We start from the raw sequence: 27930 nt of genomic DNA, 5'->3' as shown, positions 1-27930 counted from the left end.
CATGCTGGGGCTAGTGTTTCAGGGTTTTGGGCAGTGCAGTGGTGTTCGGGCAGTGTAGTGAATCGTGCTTGGGGCAGTGTTTCAGGGTTTGGGGCAGTGCAGTGGTGTTCGGGCAATGTAGGGGTCTTGCTGTGCGTGGTGTTTCAGGGTTTAGGGCAGTGTTGTTCGGGCAGTGTTGGGGTCATGCTGGGTGTGGTGTTTCAGGGTTTGTGGCAGTGTAGTGGTGATCGGGCAGTGTAGGGGGTCGTGCTGGGGGTGGTGTATCATGGTTTAGGGCAGTGCAGTCGTGTTCGGGCACTGTAGGGGGTCATGCTGGGGGTAGTGTTTCATGGTTTAGAGCAGTGCAGTGGTGTTAAGGCAGTGTATTGGGTCGTGCTGGGGCTAGTGTTTTAGGGTTTTGGGCAGAGGAGTGGTGTTTGGGCAGTGTAGGGGGTCATGCTTGGGGCGGTGTTTCAGGGTTTAGGGCAGTGCAGTGGTGTTTGGGCAGTGTAGGGGGTCTTACTTGGGGTGGTATTTCAGGGTTTAGGGCAGTGTTGTTCAGGCAGTGTAGGGGGTCGTGCTGGGGCTGGTGTTTCAGGGTTTAGGGCAGTGCAGTGGTGTTCGGGCAGTGTAGGGGTCATGCTGGGGCTGGTGTTTCAGGGTTTAGGACAGGGCAGTGATGTTTGGGCAGTGTAGGGTGTCGTGCTGGGGCTGGTGCTTCAGGTTTAGGGCAGTGCAGTGGTGTTCGGGCAGTGTAGGGGTTGTGCTGAGGCTGGTGTTTCAGGGTTTAGGGCAGTGCAGTGGTGTTCAGGCAGTGTAGTTGGTCATGCTGGGGCTGGTGTTTCAGGGTTTAGGGCAGTGCAGTGATGTTCGGGCAGTGTAGGGGTTGTGCTTGGGCTGGTGTTTCAGGGTGTAGGGCAGAAGAGTGGTGTTTGGGCAGTGTAGGGGGTCATGCTTGGGGCAGTGTTTCAGGGTTTAGGGCAGTGCAGTCGTGTTTGGGCAGTGTAGGGGGTCTTGCTTGGGGTGGTATTTTAGGGTTTAGGGCTGTGGTGTTCAGGCAGTGTAGAGGGTCATGCTGGGTCTGGTGTTTCAGGGTTTAGAGCAGAGCAGTGTTGTTTGGGCAGTGTAGGGGGTGGTGCTGGGGCTGGTGTTTCAGGCTTCAGTTTCTATAAGTGATTGTTTAAAAGAATAAGTATGTGTAAGTTTTTGTAGAAGTAAGTGTGGTGGTGTGTGTATAACTGTATATGCAAGTAAAGGGATGTTTGATTCTTTATTAGCATGAGTGACTATGTTTGTGAGTAGTTCTATGGATGAGTGGCATTGTGTAACAGGATGTATAGGTGTATGAGTACATATGATGAGTGAGTATATGTATGAGTGACTTTATAGGACTGTTGGTGAATTAGTGGATGTGTATGTGGATCTTAGAATTACTGAATAGGTTGTTGTAACTGGTGTTGGTATGTCCATTGTTTTGAAAATTTTAGTTTCTATTTTTGAATGTGTGTATCAAAGGTTATATTAGGGGGAGAGGAGGTCTGCCACTCTATCACAAGGATGATGTCATCAGTGATGTCATTTGAGATGTCATCAGTGATGTCATCAGTGATGTCACTGACCATGTCATGAGTGATGTAATATGTGACGCTATCAGAAGTGCATTGCGGGCGCGCGAGTTATAGTTAGCTGAACTAACTATAACGGGGGCATTTCAATGGGTTTGTATGAGTGAAAAGTCCAGCTAACTATAACGCCCCTGAAACCTATGGTTTTTTCAGTGAATTCCTAAGGTTTTTTAAATGCTAATTCCTAACTATAACGTGCCTGAAACCTATAGTTTTTTTCAGTGAATTTCAAAGGTTTTTTAAATGCTAATTTCTAACTATGCCTACAGAGATAGGACATGTGAAGAAAGAAGAAAAAACGCACAGAAAGAAAAAAAAGAAATGCAGAAAGAAGCAACAGAAGTCCTCAAAGACGAAGAAAAGTGAAGGAAGAAGGATAACGTGCAGAAAGAACAAACAAAAGAGCAAAAAGAAGCCTTGTTGCAAAATCATCCTGTACCCTCAACTTTTTCAGACAGATACTGGTGGTAACTGAGTCTGACTAACCAGTCCTAGAGCCAGTGCTATGTTAAAAGACACTCAGAATACAGTGAAAACACCTACATACACTAGGGCACACTATGCGTTGGGGTCCCCCTGTGATTAACATGACCTCCTCTGTAAGCTAGTATATAATAGGGCAGGGGATTAAAACTACCTCTTAAAACGCACCACAGGGCGTGTTTGAACAGGTCACCTCATGCCCCGTCCCCTCCCTTCCCCACTGTGTAAACACACCCTGTAGCCGTTTTAAGTTGGGAGATTAAGTCCCCTTGAATCCTGAGGGTCCCTAGGGTCCAACTAGACCACTAGATACCTCCAGTAAGCGCCACAGAGCTGCGTTGCAGAGAGGTGTAAAAAGTGGCACGGCCTGCACCTCCTCTCTGCAACGCAGAGCAGTGGTTCTTACTGGAAGCACCTGGTGGGCTAGTTGGACCCCAGGGTCCCTCAGGATTGAAAGGGAATTATTTCCTCAGGACCCGTCGCCTCCCTTCACCACTGTGTAAACGCGCCCTGTGGCCGTTCTGAGTTGAGAGATTAAGTCCCCTTGAATCCTAAGGGTCCCTAGGGTCAAACTAGCCCACTAGGTACCTCCAGTAAGCGCCACAGAGCTGCGTTGCATGGAGGTGTAAAAAGGGGCGTGGCCTCAGAACACCTGTCTGCAACGCAGTTCCCTGGCGCATAGTGGAGATACCTGTTGGGCTAGTTGGCCCTCAGGGACCCTCAGTATTGAAGGGGAATTAATTCCTCAACTTACAACTGGCCAGGGGGCGCGTTTGCAGAGTGCTGCAAGGAGGGGGTGTGGCATCCGGCGCGATGCCGGTCTTTTTTATTTATTTTTTAGAAGGAGGGCTGTGTGGCCCCCTTTCTTTTTCTAATTTATTAGCCCTGGGGACCTCATCCCCCAGGGCCTGCACCCTAATTTTTTTTGTTGAAAAAAATTAATTTGGCCCTCCCAAGGCCTTAATCGGCCCGGGGGATCCCAACCCCCGGGTCATGGCCTATTTTTTTTTTTTTTTTTTAGGAGGGGGGCTGTGTTGCCCCTCTCAGGCCACTTATTTGATTTTTATTATTTAAAAAAAATATATATTTATAGAAACACCTAGGACATGCTGGACAAACTGTATGTACCTATCACCATGACGATTTGCGTGATATTCATTACGAACAAATACAGGCCCCCGGTCAGTCCAGTTTTACGAGCTGCCCTTCCTACGGCCACCTGTGATTAGCATCAGGGTTGACACACCATAAAACCTTTTCATCCCACACAAGCCTCCGGCTAATCTCTTTCACACCTGACTGTTCCTGCTTTATGTCTTGTTTTATCAACAGGAGCTGCCCGTGTTTATTGGGGTCTGTTGATATCTGATGTGGGATCTGAGCCTTGCTGGGTAAATAATTGTGGGCTGGCTTAACTGGAATGTGGGATGGTCATCATGACTCTGCCTTTTCGTTTGTAATGTATACATTTGAATGACCATACCGTAAAACAAGGAATGTGTGCCTGAAGCATTATATTTTGTATGTAAGGCGAAGCCCGTTTCTGTAAATTTAAGCAGTCTCCTGAGAACATACATGCTGGTGTACTTCTCGGATACCTGTAATTGGTCTGCAGCCAATAAACTGATCTTTGACTTCACCAAGAAGACTCTGTGTTTCTGTAGGTCTGAAACAGGAAAGAACCCGAAGTCTTAGGGTGTGTTCCCCTGTACCGCTGGGCTTAAAATTCCCAGTACTTCAAATCAAAGTAAAAAGCTGAAAGTATTTCCTACTGAGGAGACTGTAGTAAATGAGGAAATTAGGAAACTTCATAACAAATAAATCTCCCAAGATGGCCACCAGAGACAAACGAGCCCAAATGTAGCCCAAATATCACCCAGATGTAGCCCAAGTATAGCCCAATGACAGAATGTCCCAGAGTGTTCTTAAGAACAACTAGAGTGCTTACTGTCTTACTTATGACAAAAGTATGGCACACCTGAAGCCATATTGATTGGAATAAACTGGTAACACTTAAAACATTTAATTTAAAAATGAACACAATTTGGGGGTTCATTTTGCCATAGAAATTATGATTAGTGCTGAAGAAAGAAAAATTAGGGCACATTTTGAGTGACTTCTCAAATCCTCTTCTATTTCATTAAAAAAATCTGATATGCAGACTGAAACATGCACTTTTAATACTAGCAGCAGACTTCCGTGGTGAGCAGTAGCTTTACTACAGTGATCTAATGAGCAACTAGAGTGCTAACATTCAGAATTTATGGCAAATGTGTGACATATCTGAATACCTTCTTGATGGAATCAAAGTAAAAAACTGAAAGCATTTCCTACTGAGGAGACTGCAGTAAATGAGGAAATTAGGAAACTTCATAACAAATAAATCTCCTAAAATGGCCACCAGAGACTGAAACAGGAAAGAACCCGAAGTCTTAGGGTGTGTTCCCCTGCACCGCTGGGCTTAAAATTCCCAGTACTTCAAATCAAAGTAAAAAGCTGAAAGTATTTCCTACTGAGGAGACTGTAGTAAATGAGGAAATTAGGAAACTCCATAACAAATAAATCTCCCAAGATGGCCACCAGAGACAAAAGAGCCCAAATGTAGCCCAAATGTAGCCCAAAGATCACCCAGATGTAGCCCAAATGTAGCTCAATGACAGACGTGTGCAAAACACTTATTTTTTGTGTATTTGCAGTTTTATATAGTGCAGACTTGTCAGGTATTGGAGTGCTTTACATGAGCATCGGTTACATTACACAAGATCAAATTCATTTTGGTTGTAGACATGGGGAGATTAAGTGATTTGACCAGAATCACAGAATGTTGAGCTGAAGCAGAAACTCCAACCTGGTTCCCCAGTTGCAAAGTCTGCAGCTCTGGAAGTAACACCACACCCTCTCCCCTTGGATGCAACATTTAATCAAGTGGTCAACTGGATAAAAAAACTAAGATTACAAATAATTTAAAAGTTCTTTGTCGCTATTTGAAAACTCAGAAAATATGTCCTCATTTTAGTTTTTTAGAGCACTAACCCTAATTTTGATGCAAATAAGACCCTCTCATATATGTAATTTCTAAAGGAAATGCTCTAGGCATTACAGTTTTGATTACATCAAGATGAAGTCAGGCGTTCCACAATTTTGTAATAAATATAGAATGTTAGCAATCTAGTTGCTCATTGGGATACTGTTGAGAGGCAGAGGCCAGGGGCACGGACTCTGAAAATTGAAGGCAGGTAGGAGAGTGCAGAGGCAACAATTTGACCACACTAGGCAGGCAGGAAGGGCAGTGGCAGCACAACAGACTATGGAGGGCAGTGGAAAGGGGGGCAGGGGCAACAAACCAACAATACAGGACTGGCAAGAGAGGCTGTGGCAATATAATAGACCATTGTGGGCAGAAGGAAGAGGCAGCGGTCATACAACCATACATGCCAACAGACCCGTTTCAGCCAGGAAACGTCCAATGTTTTTAAGCTCAAATGGGCTTTACTTGATCTGTTTCCTGTCTACAATCTTTTCTTTTTCAATGTAACTCAAAGGGGAAAATCAATACCCCAGTTTTATTTCAAAATCTCCCTCTTACCAAGTTCAAAATGTTCGCAAGTATGGTACATTGGATCATGGTAGGCAGGAGGAATTGGGGTAGGGACATGGACTCAGATAATAGAGGACAGGAGGGACATTGAGAGGTGCACCAAACTGACCCTACAGGGCAGGCATCAGGGATTGCAGCAGCACAATACACCACACAGGGCATGCGGGACTGGAGTGCAGCACAACAATCCATAGAAAGCAATAAGGAGGGGACAGGACCATGCACATGGACAACAGACAACAGAGGGGAAAGAGGCAATGGTAGCTAGCTGACCATAATGGACAGACAGGAGAGAAAGCTGCAGCATAACAGACCATAAAGGGCAGGAGGGACGGATCAGGGGCATTACAATTTAACCGACAAGCCAGGAGGGAGGGAATAGGGGTCTGCACATGGAAACAGAGGGCTGGGGGCAAGGGGGCAGGGCAGGAACAGCAAGATGACCATGGAGGTCATGCAGGATGGGCACTAGAAACAAGACACACCATGGAGAGCAACAGTGAGACTTTGATGGCATACACACAGACCATGGAGGGAAGGTGGGAGGGGGTCAGGAGCAGCTAGCTGACCACACAGGGAAGGTGGGAGGGGCCATGGCAGCACAGAAGACCATGCATGGCAAGCGGGAGGGTAAGTGGCAGCACAATGGCTATGATTGGCAAGAAGGAGGGTGCAGGGGCATGCACAAAGGACCATGGAAGATAGAAAGGAGGGTCAGGACCTGGGCACAGACAAGAGAGTTCAGGGGAAGGGGCCTCACAACAGACCGCGCGGGGCAGGCAGGAGGAGCAGTTGCAGCACAACAGACCAGGGAGGGCAGAAGGGTGTGGCAGTAAAATGGACAATGGAGGACAGGAGGAAGGGGATAGGGGCATGGCATGTGGACAGGCAGGGTGGAGGTGGCAGGGACAGGTTACAGTCATCTGACAATGCTAGGCAGGTAGGAGGGGAGCTCAACAGAACACTCAGAGACGATAGGAGTGGCAGGTCCATGGAACATGATGGTCAAAAAGGATGGAGCAGGGGCATGCACAAAGACATCGGAGGGCAGGGGGAAGGAGAATAGGAGCAGCAAGCTAAGCACAGAGGCTAAGCAGGAGGTCAATGATGGGCCATAGAAGGGCAGTGGCAGTACATCAGACCATGCATGGCAGGAGGGAGGAGGCTAGTCCATGGATTCAGACAACAGAGGATAGGGAGGAGGTGGATGGGGCAGCAAGCTAACTGTTCATAGAAGGTGGCTATTAGGAACTTTATTGTTTTTAAAATGTGTGTCTGTGCGAACTACCTAAAATATGAACAAGTATGCAGCATAATCTCACTTTTATTCAGGAAGAAGAGGACGTTTGGGACTGTGACTCCGGGCTCACTTGGCAGAAACATCCCCTGACCCACCCCCCATCGCAAAATGTAATGCCCGTGAAAAGGGTAGGTGGACGCAGTGTTATATAGAACATAGTCCTGAGAGCACGATTGAAAATGAAAACTAGATATAGTATATGGTATAAACTATGCACCAAAAAGTGTGATATAAGATGAACCGGGCCTTGAAATATAATATGCAATACATTGTGCGCAATGACAGATTCATTGGAGAGCGCGAGATAGCAGAGGCACTAGCGCTTGCTATGTGATATGCGCCTTGGAGTGTAATATGCACAGGGCAGTGTTGTGTAACCTAAGTAGTCTCTAAAGTTGTAATATAAAATATGTGCTGGGTAGTGTAACATTGCATATGCACTGTGACAAAGATATGGATCCCAGATTATAATATGTATGGCATAGCGCTGTGCTTTTAACATAGGCATCGAGGAAGGCACGTTAGATGGGGCAATATAACCCATGCGAAGGCAAGTGTGGCATGACATATTCACGGGGTGGTGTTACAGTGCACATGGGCTAGAGAGTGTCATAGCATACGCACTAGCTGGTGGAATACAACACAGAGGTGTGTGGCACTCGGCGGGCACTGGTGGGTGTAACACAGCATTGGGCTCAGCAAGGAGCACGCTGTGACTCTCAAGTGAGGTTTGTCTCCTTTCCAGAGAGTAAAATAAAAAGTATTACACATCCGGTGGTGGATGTGTGTTTTATTAACCGTGAGGGGGTTTCTTGCATAGTTTGGTCGAATTTTTGTCGAATCCCCTTTGAATGGCTTGGTGTGCATGTGTATTAAATGTGCCCGTCAATAGCTACCCATGTTTGTATAAATAAATGACAAGGGTGTCTACTTGGAGAGTACCCACCAGCGGGGGCACCGGGATTAGGCACGGTAGGGTGTCAGATATGTCAGAGCTTCACTAGCGGTGTGAATACATTCTACGTGGATTCATTGTATGCATAGTCGCCTTTTAATGAATATCACGCAAATCGCCATGGTGATAGGTATATACGGTTTGTCCAGCATGTCCTAGGTGTTTCTATAAATATATATTTTTTTTTAAATAATAAAAAACAAAGCCCAGCCCCGGGGGATGGGGTCCCCGGGGCCATAAGTGGCCTGAGGAGGGGGACAACGCAACCCCCCTCCTAAAGATTTTTTTTTAAAAAAGGCCATTACCCGGGGGTTGGGGTCCCCGGGGCCGATTAAGGCCTTGGGAGGGCCAAATTTGTTTTTTTCAACAAAAATAATGAGGGGGCAGGCCGAGGCCACGCCACCTCCTTGCAGCACTCTGCAAACGCGCTCCCCTGGCCAGTTGTAAGTTGGGGAATTAATTCCCCTTCAATACTGAGGGTCCCTGAGGGCCAACTAGCCCAACAGGTATCTCCAGTATGTGCCAGGGAGCTGCGTTGCAGACAGGTGTTCTGAGGCCATGCCCCTTTTTGCACCTCTATGCAACGCAGCTCTGTGGCGCTTACTGGAGGTACCTAGTGGGCAAGTTTGACCCTAGGGACCCTTAGGATTCAAGGGGACTTAATCTCTCAACTTAGAACAGCCACAGGGCACGTTTACACAGTGGTGAAGGGAGGGGACGGGGCCTGAGGTGACGTGTGCAAACAAGCCCTGTGGCGCGTTTTAAGTTGGGGAAATAATTCCTTTTCAATCCTGAGGGACCTTGGGGACCAATAGCCCACCAGGTGCTTCCAGTAAGCGCCACTGCTCTGCGTTGCATAGAGGTGGTGCAGGCCGTGCCCCTTTTTACACCTCTCTGCAATGGTGCTTACTGGACGTACCTAGTGGGCTTTTTTGCCCCTAGGGACCCTCAGGATTCAAGGGGACTTAATCTTCCAACTTAAAAAACGGCCACAGGGCGTGTTTACACAGTGGGGAAGGGAGGGAACGGGGCCTGAGGTGACGTGTGCAAACACGCCCTATTGCGCGTTTTAAGTTGGGGAAATAAATCCCCTTCAATCCTGAGGGACCCTGGGGGCTAACTAGCCCACAAGGTGCTTCCAGTAAGCGCCACTGAGCTTTGTTGCAGAGAGGTGGTCCAGGCCGTGCCACTTTTTACACCTCTCTGCAACGCAGCCCTGTGGGGCTTACTGGAGGTACCTAGTGGGCTAGTTGGACCCAAGGGACCCTCAGGATTCCAATTAACTTAATCTCCCAACTAAAAACGGACACAGGGCGTGTTTACACAGTGGTGAAGGGGGATGACGGGGCCTGAGGTAAGTGTGCAAACACGCCCTGTGGCGCGTTTTAAGAGGTAGTTTTAATTAGAGGTGGGCGGAACTTGTGAAGTCGCGTTACGCAAATCTCCGCGAAATGGTTTAAAATCTCCGCGAACACGCAGAAATTCCGCGAACATGCGGAATTGCTTGTTCGCGATGCTTTTTTCCTGTTCGCGACCGCTCTGTGCGTGTTCGGGGTGAAATATCTCGCGAACACGCAGTTTGAGATCGCGAACAACCAAAAATTCCGCGAAGCTGCGGAAAGCAGAATTTTGGGCAATTCCGCGTTCTCCGCGGAACGCGAAATTACCTAAATTCCGCAAATTCCGCGAGCGGAACGGAATTTACCTCCCAGGCCTAGTTTTAATCCCCTGCCCTATTATATACTAGGGACTTACAGAGGAGGTCATGCTAATCACAGGGGGACCCCAACGCATAGTGTTCCCTAGTGTATGTAGGTGTTTTCACTGTATTCTGAGTGTCTTTTAACATAGCACTGGCTCTAGGACTGGTTAGTCAAACTCAGTTACCACCAGTATCTGTCTGAAAAAGTTGAGGGTACAGGATGATTTTGCAACAAGGCTTCTTTCTGCTCTTCTGTTTGTTCTTTCTGCACGTTATCCTTCTTCCTTCACTTTTCTTCGTCTTTGAGGACTTCTGTTGCTTCTTTCTGCATTTCTTTTTTTTCTTTCTGTGTGTTTTTTCTTCTTTCTTCACATGTCCTATCTCTGTAGGCATAGTTAGAAATTAGTATTTAAAAAACCTTTGAAATTCACTGAAAAGAACTATAGGTTTCAGGCATGTTATAGTTAGGAATTAGCATTTAAAAAACCTTAGAAATTCACTGAAAAAACCATAGGTTTCAGGGGCGTTATAGTTAGCTGGACTTTTCACTCATACAAAACCATTGAAATGCCCCCGTTATAGTTAGTTCAGCTAACTATAACTCGCGCGCCTGCAATGCACTTCTGATAGCGTCACATATTACATCACTCATGACATGGTCAGTGACATCACTGATGACATCTCAAATGACATCACTGATGACATCATCCTTGTGATAGAGTGGCAGACCTCCTCTCCCCCTAATGTAACCTTTGATACACACATTCAAAAATAGAAACTAAAATTTTCAAAACAATGGACATACCAACACCAGTTACAAGTTACAACAACCTATTCAGTAATTCTAAGATCCACATACACATCCACTAATTCACCAACAGTCCTATAAAGTCACTCATACATGTACTCACTCATCATATGTACTCATACACCTATACATCCTGTTACACAATGCCACTCATCCATAGAGCTACTCACACACATAGTCACTCATGCTAATAAAGAATCAAACATCCATTTACTTGCATATACAGTTATACACACACCACCACACTTACTTCTACAAAAACTTACACATACTTATTCTTTTAAACAATCACTTATAGAAACACATACTTATTCATACAGAAATTCTTTCAATCTCTCACCCTCACATATACTCACTTATATACACCAATAGTCACATATACAAGTTTAAAACATATGTAGGTACTCATAAAGACACTATTGAGACAGTCATTCACTCACTAACACACCCATGCACACACTCATCCACCCATACAGTCCTGCACACATGCCGTCTTCAACACATACAAACAGTGAGTCACTCATTCATGCACCTATGCACTACGTAATACCCCCACCGAACCATACAGACACTCAGACACTCATACTGATACTCAAAGAACCAACTAATAACCTATATAAACACTCATGTAGCTACTCACCAACCCATGCAGCCACTTATACACAAAGTGAGAGACTGATACAGATATTTACATATTTAAACATTACTCACTAAGCCATGTATTCACTAAGATACACTCAATCAGTCAGTTATACAATCAATGTTTCAAAAACAAATCATCCATTTAGACACTTATATACCCATTTATTCTTCCATCGACCTTGAGATATACATATGTAAAACAGATGTAATTTTCAGAAAAACACACATTCACTGGATGATTTCATCAGTGATGTCATCAGTGATGTCATTTGAGATGTCATCAGTGATGTCATGAGTGATGTCACTGACCATGTCATGAGTGATGTAATATGTGACGTCATCAGCAGTGGATTGCGGGCACGCGAGTTATAGTTAGCTGAACTAACTATAACGGGGGAATTTCAATGGTTTTCTATGAGTGAAAAGTCCAGCTAACTATAACGCCCCTGAAACCTATGGTCTTTTCAGTGAATTTCTAAGGTTTTTTAAATGCTAATTCCTAACTTTAACGTGCCTGAAACTAGGGGTGGGCGGAATTTGCGAAAGTGACTTTCATAAATTATCGCGAAAATGTTCAAAATCTCCGCACACAACCGGAAATATCGCGAAGATGCGGAAGTTTTTTTCCTGCCTGTTCGGGGTATTTTCTGCGTGGTCGCTGCTCGCCAACTTACCCATACGGTTGCTCGCGGGCGACTAATGACATTGCTGCGGGCGCGAACTGTCGCGAGACAGCGCAAATGGCTACCAACAATCCAACATCTTGTGGAGAACGCGACCGGATCGGGAAAACTTGTCGGCGAACGCAGGGATTCAGGTAAGGCGATCGCGCGTGCGCGAGAATGTATTATTTTACAGTGCGAGCAAGAAACAAATTATCGCTAAGCTGCGGAATGCGGAAATTTTGACATTTTTGCACTCTCAGCGGAACGCGAAAATGTCCAATTATCGCAATTTCTGCGAGCGGAACGGAAATTTTGCCCAGGCCTACCTGAAACCTATGTTTTTTTTCAGTGAATATATATATATATATATAAAACCTGGTCGCCAGTAGGTAGTTATAGTTAGGATCTTGTTTCTATTCAAAAAGCATTTTTTCCTTTGCCAATATCTTTGGCGTCGTTTGACAAATCTTCGCAAAAGTTTCAAAACTAATGCCCATCGTTTGGAACAGGCTACAGCCCGAACTGCTGAACGGAATTACACCAAATGTGGTAAAAAGGTAGGTCTTGGATCAGAAAGCGCCCTTTTTTAAAAATAATGTAAATCCGTTCAGTAGTTCTTGAGAAATTTAAAAAAGGAAATCTGAGCACCGAGGAGGGTTCGCGAACCATCCCGGCACGAGCTCAATTCTGATTGCCTGCCAACACTCCAAATAAGGAAATGTTGGCATTCATCTTGTGACTCTGTTCTTCCGAGTCACAAGAAAACAGTGAAAAAAAAGGGTAAAAAAGAAGAAAAGGGGGCAGGGTAGAAACACCCTGACCCCCTAGGCCTGCTCAGGGCGTTCGACAAGGACCCCCAGGGTCCAAAAATGCATTTTTATTTCATAATTTCAGTAGAATTATCATTGGGGTTGCGAATCCCACAGAATTTTCTTTAAAAAATGAAGCGTGGGCTCCAACGCTTCATTTTAATGAGGCCCCCGGGTGGACCAGGTCCCGGGGGCAGGCAATGTGTATTTAATTTGCTAGGCCCCGGAGGTCCCCTACACCTCCAGGGACCGCCACCTCACCGGGGCCTCCCTCTCGCTCCTGAGAGAATTTCAGGGCAATGACCATTACCGTGCCCCGGACCCTCGCGGGCCTCTTGGCAGCGTAATGCTGGAACAGCGGTACAGAGCTTTACTGGGGCAGCTCACAGGTTTTCAGGGCACCCTGAGCACGCAGATCAAATGGACTTCAGGACACTTCGTGTGCAGATGAGCAGGATTTCAGGGAAAGATGACACTGCATCCCAGAATCACTTTAGGTAACCACACATGCAGCTGAGGCAAGACATCAACGCAATGAGAGTGCAGCTGAGCAGAAGTTCAGGGCATTGAAGAAATGCCACTCAATAAACACTTGGGGGCATATCAGCAACAACCGGGGATAAATATCGCTAAGCGCACTTAGCGCTAGGATAATTATCGCCGGCTAGCGTTGAGTTTTTTATCGCTGAGAGAGCATGCTATTAGCAACGCTTATCTCAAAAGCGTTAAAAATACTAGCGCTAACTGCGAAGTTTGGCAATAGCTTGCTGATAGGGCCTCACATACTTAGCCATGATATCCACCTTCCATAGGATATCATGGCTAAGTCAGTTCCAAAGCAGGCATAAGGAAAGTAGCGATAACAGAGGTTATCACTACTTTTCTTGTCGCTATGCTGTTTTGTGTGAGGCTTGATAATAGGAGAAATATTGCTTATCCACATTTCTCCCGTTATCCTGGGGAGGAACGCCCACTTTACATCTCATTAGAGATGCAAAGATGGGCGTTAGGAATTCAGGCGCTAAAGCAAGGTTTCACGCGATAGCGTGACCTTGCTGATATAGCGATAAATTTATCGACGCTTTTCGGCCGAAAACGGTCGCAAAAGCGGTGATAATTTTATAACGCCACCTTGTAGAAATGCTCCTTGGTGTCATAACAAGTGCTGGTGAGCAGGATAGGGGCACACTGAGAGGGCAGCTGAGAAAGCCTTTGGGGGCGAGAGGTGTAGCTGAGCCGGGCCTCCGGACATGGGAGAGTGAAAATCAGGAAAGCTTCAGGGTAGATTAAGTGCTGTTTAGAAAGACGTCAGAGTGCGGTGAGAGTGCAGCCGGGTGGATTCGAGGCACATGGTAGAATGAGAGTGCACCTCAGAAGGATTTCAGGGTAGGTGAAAATTCGACTCGAGAACTGCAGGGCACAACGACTGCTGCTCAGAATGACTTCATGGTGCGGTGAGAGTGAATCTGAGTGGGATTTCTGGTGCCACACGTGCAGCTGAGCAGCGGCAGAGCTTGGTGAGAGTGGAACTGAGTGGGTCTTCGTGCACCAGAGCCGATGGGGAGGACTCAAGGCAACGGAGAGATATGCAGCAGCAGGTGACTTTAGGGCACCATCAATGTGGCTGAGAAGCCCAGGTTGTGTCCTCTCCTTGTGTCGCCTGCTGTTACTGATGCACCTGACTCAGATGGCAGTGCCCTGCTGCAGATCTGGTGCATGTGACACAGCTCTGACCCGTGCATGCATGCAGATAGCTTGAGGTTTAGACAACAATAGAAACAGGCTCACAGTGATGAAGCTGACCCGCTCTCCGAGGTCTGCCTGTGCATGGCTGATGGGGGGCAAAGGTGTACTCCTGGGGCTAAGCCTCACATCCGAGGCATGAAACGTTCAGCACGTCCGAGAATAGTCATCCTTGGGCTGTCAGTTCTGCACCAACACACCACCTTGCTGCACCAAACAGTGCATGCTCCTCTGCCAGCATGTCTGGCTGCATCTGTTGGCTCCCAGAGCTACGTGAAGGTCTTAAGAATGCCAGTGTTACTTCGCGATGTGGACTTGTATTGTCCCTGTGCCAGATCTGTGTGTGTGTGATATCTGCGTTAGATACAATGTGCTCACATGCAACAGCAACAAATCACAAATATGTGCCTGTGCTCCAGCTGTAGACACTGTATTTGCTTATGTACCAGGCAAAGAGCATGTGCTTTTCTAGTGCCAGACTCCATGCCCTACCCTGCACCAGATTATGAGTGTTCCCCTGTGCCCCTCTCCAGATCTCGTGAGTTCACTTCGGCCTCAGATCGCTACAGTGGTCCTGCATAAGCTCTTGATCCAGCATGTACCAAGGATGAGCCCCAGATTCTGTGTGTACCTCTGTCTCTGCTACACAGCCTCCTGCTCTGTGCCCCTTTAAATGTATGCACCTCCAGACAGATCCTCTGAGTGTGCATCTATGTGTGTTTTCTTCAGATGCCCTATGCGCTCCAAATTCAGAGCAGTGTTATTGCACCATCGGCAGATCCTGTGTGCCCATGCACCAGCCTCAGAATATTTGTGTGTGTACATGCAGAAGCCTCCGATACCATATCTGTGTCTATGCACCAGCCTCAAATCCTTTGTGAGTCTGCACAAGCCTCAGATTTAGAGTGTGTGCACGCGGCGCTGCTGCACACCTGTCCTGCCCTTGTGAAGGTTCTGTGTGCTCTCATGGACCAGTTCCCGAGCCTCAGTGTGTGTATCCGGGTTGTTGGTCAACAACAGGTTCCATCAGTCCTGCTCCAGGTCTTTTTGCTGCACCAGCTACTTGCCCTGTCCGTGCACCACAGTAACTCCTCGGTATACCCATGCTGCTGATAAAACCCATTCATTCAGCTGTCACATGGTGCTCGTCACAACTCCCGTCCTTGAAAGGGCATCATGTGTGGGGCGGGGGTTCCTTCTCACCATCACCCCAAGAGCTGTCCTGACTAGCACAGCTTGCCTGAAGATCTCCCTTGGTCTTTGTCTTCAGCTAAGGTTCCTCTGCGGCACTCTCAAGTGCAAAGATGTGCCCTTCAGCACAGACTGCACACTCTGCCTGCCTGTCAGCGCCAGACATCCTCATTAATGTCAGAGTTAAGTTGGGGGAGTGGGCCCACACTCTTACATGCACTGGAGAACATGCATTCCCATTCGCGAGCCACGCCCTATTGCAGTCTTAGCTGAGGGATTTAACTCAGACTGAAGCCACAACCCAAGCGACGTGTATGCAAATGTTCCCATTGTTCAATAACTGGCAGACAGTGGGCTCTACGCTGAACATGACATTACCGGCCAGTACAACGATACTACTTACCATGCACTGCGACAGCACCCTGCCACCACAGCACCTGTCATTACACCCTTCACATTGCTTGCTATGGCTCTGCCCACCACCAGAGGTACCTGTTTGTACTCTTCATGGGCATATACATGACACCCACATTGTACCTGTGCCGCATTCTGTGGAAGAGAACATATACTCTTGCTGCCTTTAGCCACACATCTACCTACCCTCGAGTTTACAGCAGTTAGACGCGTCTGAAAATTAAATGCAAGACTGGAAATGCCATACAAGAAACTCTTACCGTGCTCACATTTCTGTCTCAATTAGACTCTGTGGTAATTACCTACTGTTCAGATCACAGTAACAAATGACCATCTAAACTGCACACCGTACATGCCACTGAGGACATCAGGTGTATTCAACTCAGAAGCAAACAGATGTGCACCTGTGCAGTTGTTTCTACAATAGCACATGCACAGGACGTCTCCTGATAACACCCAGGGGTGAATTTACACGCTACATGTGCGCTCTATAAAAGCCCTAAAGACCCAAGATATCTTAATACATCTCTCTATTTGTGCACTCCTCCTACCTTTTTCTGCGCCTCTCTTGCCTCTTTCGGCACCTCTGTTGCTTCTTTCTGCACCCCCTGCCTCTTTTTACACACCTCTTCCCTATGTGTGTACGTCTCTTGCCTATTTCTACACCTCTCTTCCCTCTTTCTGCACCACTCTTGCCTCTTTCTGTAGTTTTTTTTCCTCTTTATGCACCCTTCGATCCTCTTTCAGCACCTCTGTTGCTTCTTTCTGCACTTCTCTTCCATCTTTCTCATGCCTCCTTCTGTCCTTCTGTTGCTTCTTTCTGCACTTCTCTTGGTTCTTTCTGCACTGCTCTTGCCTTTTTCTGTACCCCTCTTGCTTCTTTTTTCACCTCTGGTGGTTATTTCTACACTGCTCTTACTTCTTTCTGCACCTCACTGACCTCTTACTGCACCCCTGTTCTCTGTTTTTTCACCTTTCCTGCCTGTTTTTGCACCTCTCTAGTCTCTTTCTCTACCTCTGAGTTAGAGTTAGTTTTAATCCCCTTGCCCCATTATGTACTAGGGCCTTACAGGGGAGGTCATGTCAATCACAGGGGTACCCCAACCCATAGTGTACCCTAGAGTATGTAGGTGTTTTCACTGTATTCTAAGTGTATTTCAGCATAGCACTGGCTCGTGGCCTGTTTAGTCAGAGTCAGTTACCACCGGTACCTGTCAGTAAAAAGTTGGGGGCATAGGATGACTTTGCAACAAGGCCTTTTTCTGCACCTCTTTTGGTTCTTTTTGCATATCTCTTTCTTCTTTCTACACTTTTCATCATCATTCTGGACTTCTGTTGCCTCTTTCAGCATTTCTCATGCTTCTTTCTGCGCGTTTCTTCCTCTTTCTTCACATGTCCTACCTCTGTAGGCATAGGGAGAAATTAGCATTTAAGAAACCTTAGAAATTCACTGAAAAAAACATAGGTTTCAGGGATGTTATAGTTAGAAATTATCATTTAAAAAACCTTTGAAATTCACAAAAAAACATAAGTTTCAGGGAAGTTACAGTTAGAAATTAGCATTTAAAAAAACATAGAAATTCACTGAAAAACCCTAGGTTTCAGGGACGTTATAGTTAGTTGGACATTTCACTCGTACAAAACCAGAGAAATTCAGCCGTTATAGTTAGTTGAGCTAACTATAACTCGCGCCCCCCCTGCAATGCACTGCTGATGACGTCACATATTACATCATTCATGACATGGTCAGTGACATCACTGATGACATCTCAAATCACATCACTGATGACATCATCCACGTGATAATCTGATGCACATCCTCACACCCTAATATAACCTTTGATACACCCACACTAAAATACAGACTACCATTTTTGAAACCATAGACACACCAATACCAGTTACTACAGACCCACTCACTGTTTCCTAGGTCTACACACACGTCCACTCATTCACCCATACAGTCAATCATACATGCAGTCACTTATCAATACAGCACTATAATTTGCACTCATACTCCTATACAGACACTCACACATTGCCACTCATCCATAGAGTTACTCACACACCTAGTCGATCATGCAAAGAATCATTTACACTTCCTTTTACTCACCTATACAGTTATAAATGCACCACCACACTTATTCATACAGACATCTCAAATAACATCACTGATGTCATCAGTCATGTCATCAGTGATGTCACTGTCCATGTCATGAATGATGTAATATGTGACGTCATCAGCAGTGCATTGCGGGGGCACAAGTTATAGTTAGCTGAACTAACTATAACGTCCAAATTTCTCTGGTTTTGTACGAGTGAAATGTCCAACTAACTATAATGTCCCTCAACCCTGTGGTTTTTTCATCACATTTCTAGGATTTTTTTAAATGCTAATTTCTAACTATAACGTCCCTGAAACCTATGTTTTCTTTAGTGAATTTCAAAGGTTTTTTAAATGCTAATTTCAAACTATGCCTACAAAGGTAGGGCATGTGAAGAAAGAGGAAGAAAAGTGCAGAAAGAAGAAAGACAAATGCAGAAAGAGGCCACAGAAGTCCAGAAAGATGAAGTAAAGTGCAGGAAGAAGCAAGAGATGTGCAGAAAGAACCAACAGAGAAGCAAAAAGTCATCCTGTGCCCCCAACATTTTGCTGACGGGTACTGGTGGTAACAGACTCTGACTAACCAGGTCTAGAGGCAGAGCTATGCTAAAGGACACTTAGAATACAGTGAAAACACCTACATTTTAGGGAACACTATGTGTTGGGGTACCCCTGTGATTAGCATAACCTCCTCTCTATTTGCCACGAGTTAATGCCTGGGTCAATGCACGAGTACATGAGTTGTGACTGGATGATTAGAATGCTACAAGGAGAGTGCATGGTTATTTTATAACTGCTTGGGTTTTGGCAGAGTGATTGGATAAGTAGGTGGTGCTGGCTGGGTGATTGGAGGAGTGCATGGGTAGAGACAGAGGGATTTCTGGAGTGCATGGGTACTACCTGGGTAATTGGAGGAATGAATCAGTAGTGTGTAGGTGGTTAGAGGTCTGCATGGGAAGTGCTCAGGGGTTTGTAGCAGTGCATGTGTTAGTGCCGGGGCCATTCCATGAGTACATGTGTACTTACTGGATTAGAGTACTGCAAGGGGAGTGCATGGTGAATTTATAACTGGTTGGGTTTTGGTGGAGTGATTGGATAGGTACATGGTGCTGGCTGGGTGATTGAAGGAGTGCATGGGTACTCGCAGGGTGAAGGCTGGACTGCATGAGTAGTGCTCATGGGATTGTAGCGGTGCATGTGTTAGTGCCTGGTTCATTGCATGAGTACATGGGTACTGTTTGGATGATTAGAGTACTGTAAGGAGAGTACGTGATGAATTTATAAGTGATTGGGTTTTGGCGGAGTGATTGGGTAAGTACATGGTGCTTGCTGGGTGAATAGAGGAGTGCATGGGTAGTGACAGGTAACCCTGGGCAATGAACTCCACTCTGCTAGCGGAAGTTGCGGAGATTTGGTGACAACGCATTTCATCGAAAACACGGAATTCATGTAAGAATTCCCACTCCGCTACACAATGAAATTACCTACTGTACCCACAACCCTTTGGTAAATCAACTTTACCTTTACATAATAAAAAGCATATAACTAATTCACAAAAGTGAACTTTGAAAAACCTCAGGCAATGAGAGAGGTGATGATTTTGGGGTCACCCCTTACCTAGGGGGAAGGCAAGCAGATGCCTTGAACGCAAAGAGCATGTCATGCTGAACGATTTGGTGGTGGTCCCATCCTCCTAGAACCACCCCTAGCAAAGTTATGGGCAAAAATACAATGCCAACCAAAGGCCCAGCAAAGCATTATGGGGTGAGATTCCAGAGTTTAGTGAATATTATAGTATTAGCACTCAGCTGAGCCCGCGAGCCTGTCCCTTGAGGAGTGTTTTGATATTGGATACTATAATATTCACTACACTCTAGAATATCGTCCCATAATGCTTTGCAGGGCCTTTGGTTGGGATTGAATTTTTGCCCATACCTGTGCTTGAGATGGTCCTAGGAGGATGGGACCACCGCCAAATCATTTCAGCATGATGTGCTCGTTGTGTTCAAGGCATCTGCTTGGTCCTCTCCCTTGGTTAGGAAGGATCCCAAAATCATCACGTCTCTCACTGCTTGCTATTTTTCATTTTCACTTTTGTGAGATGACTATATGCATTTTAGCATGTAAAGATAGAATTATTTATTGTTTCACTAAAGGCACTGCTTGCTATATTTTAATATTTATGAGATGGCTATATGTATTTTAGCATGCAAAGATAATTTTTTTTAACTAAATGTATGTGAGATTTCAGTTTAAAACCTTTATTAATACACGACAACGGAGTTCATACAACTCTGGAATAGGCTACTGCACTCACATTCCATTGATTAATCAATTTTACCTTTAAATGCTACAAAGCATGTAACCAAGTCACAAAAGTGAGCTTTGAAAAATATCAGTCAATGAGGGAGGTGATGATTTTGGGGTCCCCCCTAATCAAGGGGGAGGACCAAGCAGGTGCCTTCAACACAAAGAGCATATCATGCTCAATGATTGTGGTGGACCAATCCTCCTAGGACCACCCCAAGCAAAGTTATGGGCAAAAATACAATGCCAACCAAAGGCCCAGCAAAGCATTATTGCTTGGCATGCAGCACAACCTACCATTGAGTATGGCATTATTTTGTAACGCATCAGCTGGGCCGGTAGGTATACTGACACTTCAGGACGCTTAATAAAGCCTACACATGACTAGATCAAGTGTAGAGAAAGTGATATTCTATGTTTGTTGGTTAGATAATGCACACGACATGCAGCAAAAGTTAAAACCACAAACAAATCTTGCATAAGCCAACGTTATGCCCAATGTGCTCCTAATGGGACCCAAAGACCCTCAACTCCCACCCCCTCTCTTCCAGTCTAACTGATACTCTGTCACTGTGGCCCAGCCAAAACCAACACGGCCAGCGCACTACAACCGCGACCTACACCTAGCCCGCCCTATAGAATATACGATAAGGCTTTTGGGGTTGACAGAGCATTGCAGCTGACTCCGCCACCTTTCCATGTCAATGATTTCAGGAGTCCTGAAACCACTGACATGGAAAGGCGACGTAGAGATACCGTGCCTGTGGCGTATCTATTATTAGAGCCAGAAAAGAAAGCCCACCCACTCATGAAGGTAACTGTGCCAGGCAAAGCAGTCACGCTGCAGTGCCCGCCCAATAACGTAAAACAGAAGCCCCGGGGAGGTGGCAGTCCATGGGGCTGCGGGGGCCCCGCGAGCCCCACTATATCAATAAGTTGCCCCCGGGACTTGGCCCACCCGGGGGCTTTAAAAACAAAGCGCCGGAGACCACGTTTCATTATTTTTTTAAATTCAGGTGGATTCATGCACCTGCGCGACCCTGCCCTAAAATTACAAGAAAAATGCTTTTTTTGGGCCTGGGTTCCTGTGGGACCCCCTGAGCAGGCCTGGGGGGGGGGTGGTCAGGGTGTTTTATATATATATTCACTGAAAAAAACACAGATTTCAGGGATGTTGTAGTTAGGCTAGCATTTCACTCGTACACAACCAGCGAAATTCAGCTGTTATATTTAGCTGAGCTCCCACAATGCACTGCTGATGACGTCCCATATTAAATCACTCATAACATGGTCAGTGACATCACTGATGACATCATCCAGTAACTGTGATTGTTTCTAAAAAGTTTAGGAATGTTATATATATATATATATATATATTACCTACTGGCGATAGCCAGTAGGTAGTTATAGTTAGGACCACGTTTCCATAGGAAAACCTCAACATTCTATTTTGAATAACTTTGGCGCCGGTCGACGAATCCTCGCGAATTTCTCAAAATAGGTGGGGCGCTACGCTCCGCTCCTACCCTGAAAGTCTCGGGGGGATTCGTCAAGCGGGGGCTGAGATAAAAGGGGGGTCCCAAAACGCGTTTTTCCCATGCATTTTTCCATAGGACCTTTAGAACGAGCTACAGCCCGAATGGCTGAACAGAATTACTCAAAATTTGGCAGAGAGGTAGTCCCTAGGTCAAGGAAGTGCCTTTTGTAGGTTTGGTGTAAATCTGTTCAGTAGATTCTGAAAAAATAGCCTTTAAATCAATATATATATCTGAGCCAGCTTACGGTACGCTTACCGTACGCTTACGGTAAGCGTACGGTGGCGTGCGCGAGCGCGATTCTGATTGGCTCTTAGATCTTAGTAAACATTCGAATCGGCCGAAACCAGGAAGCGGCGGCCGCCATTTTGTCTCTCGCACTGAGAGAGATTTTTAAAATCGGAAGCCCAAAAACATGTAAAGGGGCTGTTTTGACAACTCCCTCCCACATAGTCATGTTGAGGGAGTCCCCAAACATCCCCCAAGTGCAAAAACGGTTTTATTTTTTTTTCGGCAATTTCGCGGGGTACGCTTACCGTACGCTTACGGTAAGCGTACGGTAAAAAAATAAAAAAATAAAAAACACTATCCACACTTACCCCACCCCCTGTGCTTTTGGTGGCCGAAGGCCACCAAATGTGCTGGGCTTATTACAATGGAAAAAAACACTATCCACACTTACCCCACCCCCTGTGCTTTTGGTGGCCGTAGGCCACCAAATGTACAGGGCTTATTATAAGGGAAAAAAACTTAGCATTTAAAAAACCGTACTAATTCACTGAAAAAACCATAGGTTTCACACACGTTATAGTTAGGAATTAGCATTTAAAAAACCTTGCAAATTCACTGAAAAAACCATAGGTTTCACACATGTTATAGTTAGTGGAAATTTTACTGATAAAAAACCAATGAAATTGCCCCGTTATAGTTAGCGCAGGCAACTATAACTCACGCGACCGCAATCCTCTGCTGATGACATATGTGTCTTTATGAAAAAAAAATATTTGTAATATATGTATAGCTAAAAATGTATGGAAGAAGGCATGGGCAAATAAGTGTCTAAATACAGTATTAGCATCAGCAGAGGATTGCGGTCGCGTGAGTTATAGTTGCCTGCGCTAACTATAACGGGGCAATTTCATTGGTTTTTTATCAGTAAAATTTCCACTAACTATAACATGTGTGAAACCTATGGTTTTTTCAGTGAATATATATATATATATATATATATATATATATATATATAACATTCCAATCGTGCTTCTAGGTTCTTTTGTTTGAGGCAAATAAATTCCAGCATGGAACCAGCAAACCAGCATTATGCGTTTCAACTCATGCGAGTCTTAATCATATGCCACTGTGTGTTTGGCGGGTTCGTTAGATTTTAAATAACGTGACTCAAACATTGAAAAAGGACAAATGTCCGCTTAATCACAGTTTTTAAAGGGACAGTCAGTTTATATATAAATGGATTTCTCATAATATATTTGAAAGCAGCAAAAGTAAGTACCATTATTTCAATTTCGATCAGGTTCAATACTTTGAACAAAAGTGTTTCCACAATTTCTCATTCAATGTTTGCTATTGGCATTGAATGAGAAATTGTGGAAAAAAGGTCAGTTTTGGAGCATTATGGGAATTGTGGTACTGTGACTACAAAAACAACGAATGCAGCAAAGTGGAACATTTATTTATGCCGAGTAGGCATGGAGGACTGCACGATATCGCATATTAGGAAGTTGCAGTCCTCCATGCCTTCTCTTGACCGCTACTGACTCTGAGGAAGAGTTGAACTCGAAACGCGTCAGGCGGCGATCGACTGCTTTTTAAAGTACTGGATAGTGTGAACTGCTCGTACCAATAAAGGCTTTATGGGGAAAAGTGGTCTGTGGTTTCGAGTGCTGCTCAAGTGTTGGACACCCCATGGAGCGTGATATATATATATATATATATATACATACATATATACTATTACCTTCCTTAAAATGGCACCTGCCCACCAGCCATAGCAGGGAATCACCCAGTGCGCTGGGCATTTACTGCTCATGCTCGTTCATTTCAGATAATCGTAGAGGAGCGCAGATGGCTCTTGAGGGACGGTGTGCAACATGCACTCTGTGTTCTCCCTACAAGTGTCACTTACAGGTCCCGTCACTTGTTGCCACAAAAGTATGTGGTAATGCAAGTAAATATGAATGAAGATATCACAAGGTCTCATATGTAGCAGAAGTTTCTTTGTTCATCCTCTGATCTCCACATCTTGTTCCTTAATAATAACAACCGTCACATTCCACTGTCTACCCATAGAACCCCCAAGACATGAACATTCTGTGCACGACCCCAGTAACCAATCGGTGCTCAGGAGGAGGAGAAAAGGGCAAGAGTTAGAGAGGAAAGGAAGTGCAAAGAGGATATCCAGTGATATGTACATAGGTATTAAAAGATAAGAGCTGGCATTGTGGGTCTGTGAAGAAGTGGCCTGTAGATGGGAGTGGGGATGATCAGAGCCATAATATAGGGAAAACGTCAAGACCTGAACAGACAAGGAGTACCGAGACTGATACATGCAGTACAGATCGGAGGGAAGCAGAGACCAGCACTGAGTTGGGAATGCACATGACACACTCTTTGGCAGGAAGTGCTGAGACATGCAGTGCAGGACTTGTACACTAGGACAGGCAGACACTGGCATGGAGGCAGAAATGCACACACACACACACACACTTGGACAGGGAGAACTGAATCATACAGTAAGGAACTTGCACATTAGGAAAGACACACAGTGACATGGAGACAGGAATGCACAAGACACACACACTTGGGCAGGGAGCACTGAATCATACAGTAAGGAAATTGCACATTAGGAAAGGCACACAGTGACATGGAGACAGGAATGCACAAGACACACACACTTAGACAGGGGGGGGCTGAGACTGGTACATGCATTACAAGACTCACACACTGGGAAAAGCAGAGACAGGCATTGAGGTGAGAATCCACAAGACGCCCACTTGGACTGGCAAATCCTGACATTGAGACATGCTTCGCACGAGTTACACAATGGAACAGAGAAACACTGACATGACCACTGTAATCAAAGCACAAGACCCTCGGGCAAAACAATGGGGCAGATTTACAATAACTGGCGCATCTCTGCATATCAGCAGGGATGTGCCAGTTATTGTGCATCACGGCTCCGCCACCGTGGATGCGCTGCATTTACAATGCGGCGCACCATGGGGCAAAAATGGACAGATGCGTGACGCATTTGCTGCCGTAAAGGCGGCGCATTGCTGGAGTTGCGTCGCAAGCACGACGCAGCTCCAGCAAGGCTCTGGGGTGCCCTATCTCCACAATGCTGCATCAATCCTTACACCTGCTTCAAGCAGGCGCAGGGTTTTGACGCAGCATGGCCTTAAAAGTGGCTGTGTGAAATCTTGTAGATTTCACTCAGTCACTTTTAGGATGGGTTCCTGCGCCGGAACAACCCCCCCTGCACCGGAACGCCTACATGTGGTGCAGGACTTTACAACGTGACGCATCTCCCAGATGCGTCACGTTGTAAGTACCCCGCATCATGGCGCTGGTATTGCGCCGCCGCTGCGTCAAACGGCAGCGTAAAAGAGGTGCAAGGGACGTGTTAATCTGCCACCAAAGTTTGTTGAGTGGTTGCAATGCCTGACTTGTCGATGGAGCCTCTAATTGGAAAACCTCACAGCCAGCAGACATCTGCGTCCTGAGACAAGCGACTGAAACAAGGTGTCACAGAAAGAACAATACTATGCAGTATGACATGACGTATGCGATGTTAGTATGTTTCGGGGTTTCCTCACCTGCCGCACTTCCTCACAGAATAAGCTGAAGACCCAGACGTCGAGCAGGATCTCTGTCCAAGAAGGGGTAGGCTGAAAATCCATCATCAGAACGTAGGCAAAGAGCAAGAGGAAGACAATGTAGGACCCCACGTTCAAATAGAAGACCACCACTGGAGCAGTGAAGAAAGCCTTCAGGTGCTTGCGACAGGTCGGTGTGCACGACTCCTTCTGTCTGCTGGAGAGGAGAGTGACACAGCAGTGTCAGTGAATTCACAATAACAATCCAATCCATACTATCTTCTAGGCAGGTTCACAATAGCTCACCTCCATCTCTCACAACCCCCCCTCCATCACAAACAGCTCTGTTCCGAGCCTTGTGACCATCTCTCACAACCTCCCCCTCCATCACAAACAGCTCTGTTCCGAGCCTTGTGACCATCTCTCACAACCCCCCTCCATCACAAACAGAACTGTTCCGAGCCTTGTGACCATCTCTCACAACCATCTCTCACAACCCCCCTCCATCACAAACAGCTCTGTTCCGAGCCTTGTGACCAGCTCTCACAATCCCCCCTCCATCGCAAACAGCTCTGTTCCAAGCCTTATGACCAGCTCTCTCAACCCCCCCTCCATCGCAAACAGCTCTATTCCGGGCCTTGTGACCATCTCTCACAACCCCCCTCCATCGCAAACAGCTCTGTTCTGAGCCTTGTGACCAGCTCTCACAACCCCCCCTCCATCGCAAACAGCTCTGTTCCGAGCCTTGTGACCAGCTCTCACAACTCCCCCTCCATCGCAAACAGCTCTGTTCCAAGCCTTATGACCAGCTCTCTCAACCCCCCTCCATCGCAAACAGCTCTGTTCCTGGCCTTGTGACCATCTCTCACAACCCCCCTCCATCACAAACAGCTCTGTTCCGAGCCTTGTAACCATCTCTCACAACCCCCCCTCCATCACAAACAGCTCTGTTCCGAGCCTTGTGACAAGCTCTCACAACCCCCCCCCATCTCAAACAGCTCTGGTCCGAGCCTTGTGACCATCTCTCACAACCCCCCCCTCCATCGCAAACAGCTCTGTTCCGAGCATTGTGACCAGCTCTCACAACCCCCCCTTCATCGCAAACAGCTCTGTTCCGAGCCTTGTGACCAGCTCTCACAACCCCCCCCCCATCTCAAACAGCTCTGTTCCGAGCCTTGTGACCAGTTCTCACAACCCCCCCTCCATCGCAAACAGCTCTGTTCCGAGCCTCGTGACCAGCTCTCACAACCCACAGTAATGGCTCCTGAAGTTTGCTCACACTCACAGTGCATGCTCAGCTTTAAGCAATATACGACCCCAGTGTTTATTTTGAGCCGGTCACTGCACGTGGGCCCCCCTGGGACTGAATTTGAATCAACAGAACTTATTTTCCGTCGTTTGAGATTGATCCTGACTAAACAAGAGAGAGAAAGGCAGAAAAGTGGCGAGAGGAGAAATAGAAAGCTGGAATAACTGTGGCACTAGGAGAAAGTGTGGATGAAAAAGAACCTGCAAAGTGCGATAAAAGGCGCAGGAAGTCCCCGAGGTGGAGCAAGAAGGGATGAAGTGGAAAGAAGACTGGACATCCTTGGGAGTCAACGATCAGCGCTGGTGGCGGCTTCTAAGAACAAGCATTTGCAATACAACAGGTCTCGCTTTGGGCCCTTATAAGTGTTTAGCTGTGCAGCATATTATCTATTCTATTCTATTAGCTATTAAAGATATTTAGGTTTGTGGTAAATTATCACGACTGAGAGCACTTACACACCACCGCACTTACAACCCTTAGACTATTAGTGGATTTAAGTGTTGGAAAACTGTTGAAGTGATGACTTCACTGTAACGTTAGTGCATTAGGCAATATATTTCAGTGTATTCGAAGTCATTCAGTGGTGGCTTTGAGCTGCCTGTTAATAAGGAAGCTTGCAAGTTATCAGCAGTCTAACCAACTGATTCTATCCTGCTTTTTGATTCCAATATGCATGCTTGTTTGAAGAATTGTAGGGGGTTGGCTAAAACCTAGCATTCCAGAAGCAAAGTAAATTGTGTTTTTAAATTAGCAGTTAATAATTATTTTTTGGGCTCGTTGTTCGAGCGTAGAAAGAAAGGCAGGTTGTGATTCACAAATTAATGTATTGGCATGTTTGAGCAGATATATTTTTTGTAACACTTGAATTGGCCGCATGACTCGGAAACTGGGGTTTGGTCATACCTTGCAGAGACGAGCCCAAAGGAAA

The 27930-nt window shown here is 46.0% G+C and overlaps 1 protein-coding gene across 2 annotated transcripts in view; it reads right to left on the bottom strand.

The window, feature by feature from the left end:
• LOC146808484 (transient receptor potential cation channel subfamily M member 2-like) overlaps positions 1-27930 on the bottom strand; it is a 790090-nt gene that overhangs the window by 499122 nt on the left and 263038 nt on the right. For both annotated transcript variants that reach the window (XR_014968000.1, XM_085623576.1), the window contains exon 5: positions 25694-25903. Coding sequence is in view for 1 of the 2 variants with exons in the window: in XM_085623576.1 (XP_085479702.1) it covers positions 25694-25780 (87 nt within the window). In the remaining variant the exon portion in view is untranslated. The remainder of the gene's footprint in view (positions 1-25693; positions 25904-27930) is intronic.

This window comes from Triturus cristatus, chromosome 8 (assembly GCF_964204655.1).
Source record: "Triturus cristatus chromosome 8, aTriCri1.1, whole genome shotgun sequence".
Lineage (NCBI taxonomy): Eukaryota > Metazoa > Chordata > Amphibia > Caudata > Salamandridae > Triturus > Triturus cristatus.
The sequence above is the reverse complement of the archived record's forward strand: the minus strand, read 5'-3'. Positions and strand labels throughout refer to the sequence as shown.